Source organism: Terrapene carolina, unplaced genomic scaffold, assembly GCF_002925995.2.
Source record: "Terrapene carolina triunguis isolate 2854851 unplaced genomic scaffold, T_m_triunguis-2.0 Scaffold238, whole genome shotgun sequence".
NCBI lineage: Eukaryota > Metazoa > Chordata > Testudines > Emydidae > Terrapene > Terrapene triunguis.
In genome coordinates, this window is record NW_020664589.1 from 12,772,771 (window position 1) to 12,779,096 (window position 6,326).

The 6,326-nt window shown below is 46.2% G+C and overlaps 1 protein-coding gene across 1 annotated transcript in view; it reads left to right on the top strand.

The window, feature by feature from the left end:
* Positions 1-5,109, top strand: part of NOTCH1 (notch receptor 1) — a 79,268-nt gene extending 74,159 nt beyond the window's left edge. Inside the window, exons 30-34 of the mRNA XM_024206622.3 lie at positions 200-365; positions 1,169-1,464; positions 1,974-2,121; positions 2,237-2,334; positions 3,221-5,109. Coding sequence (XP_024062390.2) covers positions 200-365; positions 1,169-1,464; positions 1,974-2,121; positions 2,237-2,334; positions 3,221-4,657 — 2,145 coding nt within the window. The 3' untranslated portion in view covers positions 4,658-5,109. The remainder of the gene's footprint in view (positions 1-199; positions 366-1,168; positions 1,465-1,973; positions 2,122-2,236; positions 2,335-3,220) is intronic.
* The last annotated feature ends 1,217 nt before the right edge of the window (positions 5,110-6,326 follow it).

A 6,326-nucleotide genomic window follows, 5' to 3' on the forward strand; every position in this document is an offset into this window, starting at 1 on the left:
ATGAGACATAACACAAGGGTTTGCTCTTAGGGCTCCATACCATGTTGATCACAACTTCTGAAGGCTCCTTTTCAACCTGCGTGTGATGTAAATGTAGCTTTGAGTCTCACACAGCTTTTCATTTCAACCCGGCTTTTTTATAGCTTCTCTTGCCTTTTCCTTGAGGTCTGACTTTCAGCTTCCTTTTGTCCTTTCTCAGTTTGAGGAGCAGGCGATGCTGCCAGACACGGACGATCAGACAGATCACAGGCAGTGGACTCAACAGCACCTAGATGCAGCCGATCTGCGCATCTCTTCCATGGCACCCACCCCACCGCAAGGTGAAATTGATGCAGATTGTATGGATGTCAACGTTCGAGGTCCTGGTAAGGGAGATGCCTTGCTCTGATGCTTGCATAATTTAATCTACAAACCTCATTCTCTTTCTACAATTGAGCAGTGCACGAATATCTATCTAGTCCCATTTCTAATGTGCCTATTGCTGTGCTGCCATTTACACATCAGTCTTCATGTGACCTAACACAGAAATGCCCCGCCTAGAAGTCCTTCCATGTTGCATTGCTACTGTTTTGTATGATTTAAGGAGATTTGCCTTTGTGGTATTTTGTTTTCCATAAATCTCTCCTTATTTAACCACAGAGAGGGAAGTCAGAGAATCAAAGAGGTTAGAGTTGGGGGAAAATACCCATTCAATCATGCCATTCATCTGCCTGCCAGTGCAGGATTGATCCCTATAGGATGTTTACAAGTGTTTTCTTGTCTAGTCAGGTTTTAACTATCCCAAGCATCAGAGCTTCATCCACTTCCCTTGGGAGACTGTTCCACAGTCAAATAAGAAAAGCTTTTAAACTTCAGTACAGTGCAGCTGTATTCTGCCTAGTGTCTTCCATGTAAACCGTGCCCTGAAGTGCTTTGGAGAGTTGAATCCAAGACCGCAGACAAAATAGGGAAGCCAGTGAGTGGTGAGAAGCTACTGAATGAGGAATAAATTCAGACCTAAATCTGAGGAAGAGGGTTAGTTTCTGATGTTAGGAAGTAGATAGGAACCAGAGCTCGATGTGCCAGGAGAACAAGTAGCCCCGGCAAGTCAGAACGTCTCCCTGGAATCGCCTATCACAGAAGGGCCAAGAGTCCCTCGCTGTTCATGGGGTCGCTCTGTGTTTTCCAGACGGATTCACCCCGCTCATGATCGCTTCATGCAGTGGAGGAGGGCTGGAGACTGGCAACAGCGAAGAGGAGGAGGATGCTCCCGCTGTCATCTCGGATTTCATTTACCAGGGTGCCAGCCTGCACAACCAGACAGACCGAACTGGCGAGACGGCACTCCACCTGGCCGCAAGGTACTCTCGCTCCGATGCTGCCAAACGCCTGCTGGAGGCCAGTGCAGATGCAAACATCCAGGACAACATGGGCAGGACGCCCCTCCATGCAGCTGTCTCAGCTGATGCTCAAGGAGTCTTCCAGGTACATCAGCCTTAGCTAGCAACCTTTCCTACTGCGGTCCTTTGTCTACAGAGTAAAGGGCCACTCGGAGTCAGTTTTGTGGCCCCTGTTAATTGATCCTATCCCAAAGTCTCCATCCTGGCCTTAATCAGCCAAGTTATTATTGATGCCGATGAGAATTTTTCTGAGTACGGATTTTAGCATTTGCCCCAGCATTTAGTGCTGTGGAAAGGTACAACGATGTAAGCCTTGGCGACTTGAAGCCGCCTCTTTAGTGGCAGAGCAGGTACAGCATGGTGGCTGTGCAAGCCTCCCCAATGCTGCCCCGCTTATATGAGCCACCCCTGGCCTGCAGGGACCAACTCTAGGCACGAGAGAGGGAACTGAGCCTTCACAACACCTTCCAGACCTTGATCTCTCTGTAGCGGCTCCCAGCAAGAGGGCTGGTAGTTTTTGTTATGTGGACACCTCGCTGGACTATCCGCTGGCTTTCTCCTAACATTTCCATGCGTTCATCTCGTTGTGGGCAGATCCTGATTAGGAACAGAGCGACCGATTTGGATGCCCGCATGCACGATGGGACCACGCCGCTGATCTTGGCAGCTCGCTTGGCCGTGGAGGGCATGCTGGAGGATCTGATCAATTGCCACGCGGATGTCAATGCAGTGGATGACCTAGGTACGGCAGTCTTCTAACACATGCACTGCTGTCTGAGGTGTTGTGGGCAGGGAATATTGGTTGTTGTTCTGACTGCTGACTAATGCGGGCGGTATATCACCTTCTTCTTCCCTAGGCAAATCAGCGCTGCACTGGGCAGCTGCTGTGAATAACGTAGAAGCTGCCATGGTGCTGCTGAAGAACGGTGCCAACAAAGACATGCAGAACAACAAGGTAGGGATCTACGGGGCTAGCAGATGCAAGGCAATTATTTTCCTTGTACAAGTCAATCCGAGGGTCATCTTTGCCTAAAATTCAACCCTGGCTGCCAGATGGTGAGCTCTGTACAGACGCCCCCCGGGTTATGCAAACCTGACCTACGCAAATCTGCACTTACGGAAAAAGTTCCGTAACTAGAAATAGTTTGGGGTTGGTTTTTTTTTGCATAATGGTTGGGTATACGTTTCCGACTTACGCAAGACTTTCCAGAACGGAACGCTTGCCTAAGTCAGGGAGCGTCTGCATCTGATTTTTACTCCAACTGAAGTTGATGGGAGTTGGCTTGAATACGGAGCCCAAGGGTTGGCCCCGTATGCAGTGTTAGTGACCTGTGCGCTGTTGGATTAGGAGGAAATAACAAGTGTTCGTTTGCTCACCTCATTGTGCCTTTGAGGTGAAGGTCACATGTGGTTAGTGGTTTAGTATTGGATATGGATGAGGTCACTCGCAGAATTCAAACACCGAGGCATTCAGCAAGGTCTTGCCTCCAAAAAAGGGGTAACAGAAAACTCCCCCAGCCTAGGGTTCAACCCAGTTCGGTGACTAGTCCGAGCCCAACTTTCCCATGAGTATTGTCCCCACTCTGCCTCCCCAGCAGCCTTTCTCCTGAGCACTTGTGCCAGGGGAGAGAGAAGCTATGCAAGGAAGTGAGACTCTGCCCCTTACCATTGCGTGAAGTTGAACTCCAGGAACTTATGAACCTTGCCATTATTTGTGCAGCTGCTGAGCTTCCTAATTAATAGCGATGTCTTCAAATCCAAAATCAGACCAGGATTGGGCTGGCCAGGGGAACCTGTTAGCTTTGGGGTTTTAAACCAAACTGTCTCCACTGTGTTTCTAGGAGGAGACACCGTTGTTTCTTGCAGCCAGAGAAGGGAGCTACGAAACTGCCAAAGTCCTCCTGGATCACTTTGCGAACCGTGACATAACCGATCACATGGACCGGCTCCCACGGGACATTGCGCAGGAACGCATGCACCATGACATTGTGCGGCTGCTGGACGAGTATAACCTGGTACGGAGCCCTCCACTGCATAATGGCCCACTGGGGGCGCCCACCCTATCTCCTCCGCTCTGCTCTCCCAACAGTTACATCGGCAACCTGAAACCCAACGTCCAGGGGAAGAAAGCTAGGAAGCCAAGTACCAAGGGCCTGAGCTGCAATAGCAAAGATTCCAAAGACATCAAAGCCAGGAGGAAAAAATCGCAGGATGGGAAAGGTTGCCTTCTAGATAGCTCTAGTGTGCTGTCACCAGTCGACTCCCTGGAGTCGCCCCATGGGTACCTGTCGGATGTTGCTTCTCCTCCACTGATGACATCTCCATTTCAGCAGTCCCCTTCCATGCCTCTGAATCACCTGCCAGGCATGCCTGATGCCCACATGAGTATCAACCATCTTAACATGGCGGGAAAGCAGGATATGGCGATGGGCAGCTCCAGCAGGATGGCCTTCGATTCAGTGCCCCCGCGTCTCTCTCACCTTCCTGTATCCAGCCCCAGCACAGTCATGAGCAGTGCACCGATGAATTTCACTGTAGGCGGGGCTGCCAGCCTGAACGGGCAGTGCGACTGGCTAACAAGGCTGCAAAATGGGATGGTCCAGAACCAGTATAATCCAATGAGAAGCAACATCCAGCCTGGGGCTCACCAGCAAACTCAAGCCCTTCAACATGGCATGATGACCTCCCTGCACAACGGCATGCCCACCACTACTTTGTCGCAGATGATGAGCTACCAGCCCATGCCTAATACAAGGCTGGCCTCTCAGCCACATCTGATGCAGGCCCCGCAGTTGCAACAGATCCAACAGCAGCAGAATTTACAGCAGCAGCTGCAACAGCAAAATCTGCAACAGCAGCAACATCACAATACCAGCTCAAACACCAACGCCCACATTAGCCAAAACTTCCTCAGTAACGAGCTAAACCAGTCAGACATGCAGCAGGTGAGCAGCACTACCATGACAGTGCACACTATTTTGCCTCAAGAGACCCAGATCCTATCAACGTCTCTACCATCTTCCCTCACACAACCCATGACCACCACCCAGTTTTTAACTCCACCCTCTCAACACAGTTACTCCTCCCCCTTGGACAATACACCCAATCACCAGCTTCAGGTGCCAGACCACCCTTTCTTAACACCTTCCCCGGAGTCACCGGACCAATGGTCAAGCTCGTCACCTCATTCCAACATATCTGATTGGTCAGAGGGGATCTCCAGCCCGCCCACGAGTATGCAGTCACAGATAGGACACATCCCAGAAGCCTTCAAGTAAAGAAGGTGTTTCAGAGACATTGACACAGTGGGACTTAGGATCATCTTTTTAAAACTTCTTCTAAGGACACTGGTTGTTTGGACTGAAGGATCCTTTTTTATATGTTTTTTATACAAATTAAGAACACAATGTTTAATCTTTTTTTAGTATTTATTTATGTACTTTTATTTTACATGAAAACACTGCCTTTTTATTTATATGTTCTATTGTTAAGAACTCAAAATGAGACACTTCAGTTGTACGCCAAGGAATTAAAACCTAGTAGATCTTTTATAGAAAATTCTTTTTTGTTTTTGGGGTGTTTTTTAATATGTTGACTTGATGGGGGGGTGGGGGTTGTTTTTGTAAAGTTGTAAGCAAAGATTCGTGATTCTGAAATGCAATTTATTTATTGATTTTTTTTTTTATTTTTTTTTGCTTTCAAACCCAGAAAAAGTGGGAGGGGAAGGGGGGAGAATTAGCTTCAAATGTCACCCCTTGAAAAAATTATAAATTAAACATGAATCGATTTTTGAAATGTACTTTAAAATGTTTTCTTGGGTGTTATCTGAGAGGACATTTTATGGTACTAGTCATGAATCTTTGTTTAAAATTTCAGTATTATATAGTTGTACATTTATCTTAATACATAGAAATTCTTGTTCTTTCTTTTTTTATATATATTTAAATGCTGTCTATATCAAAAAATCAGAATTACAGACCTGTGATAGGTTCTAAGCTAAAAAAAAAAAAAAATAATCTACATAACGTTGCTGCCTAGAGAAACCGAACATTTGCCAAATCTGTTGAAAACCCATAGCTATGGAGTCAGTGCCGAAGAGTTTCTTGGGGTTTTTCTGCAATTGACTGAATAACAATTTAAACAATAAAAATGCTAGGATTTTAGAACCACATCCTTCTTTTAAGGGTGGCCTGTCCTATTGTAAAGGAGGCATTTGTCAATTACTGTAAACCAACTTGAATGAAAGTTAACAGAGCATTACAATGCCCAACCACAGTCTACTATCAATCCCTAACATCCAAGCTCTTTTTGAAATGTTAAACTTTTGGGTTTGCAACTTAAGATGTCAGGTTTGGATGTAGCCCTGACCTATTCTACCATGAGGGCAGAAATTAGGAGACACAGGCAGAAACTGGGCTGCTGAGCCCATGTTTTTAAATGTTGACATTTTATTCTCGCTAGTTTGGAGTGACGCATCGGGTTTATATTGGTGCACACTCTTTTGTGGAGGTGGGGGGAAAACAACCATGTAAAATATAGTATAAGCCTGTGGCAGATTTAAGGTTTGTAAATACGTTTTTTTTAAAAAGGTGGATTTTGTTTCAAAAATCTAAATGAACAAGTCTTAAGTACATCATGCTTATTAGAGGTGTCAGAATATTGCTCACTCATTGACTGCAAAAGGAAAGCGAACACTATGCATACACACAGGACATTCACTCACCTACAATGCAGTCAATCAAGGAAACCTAAGAAAAGGGAGAGATTCCTGATCCCTTTTAGTTAGAAACCAAATATGATTTCAGTTTCTCAAAAGCACAAGGCTTTCTGCAGTCCCTTGTGTGCTCATCTCTTAGTAAACACTTACGGAGCATCGGTATTGTGACATCCCTAATACAAGTGATTTAAACATCATGTGGTGTTGTCTTCCTATGTTTTATAAACTAG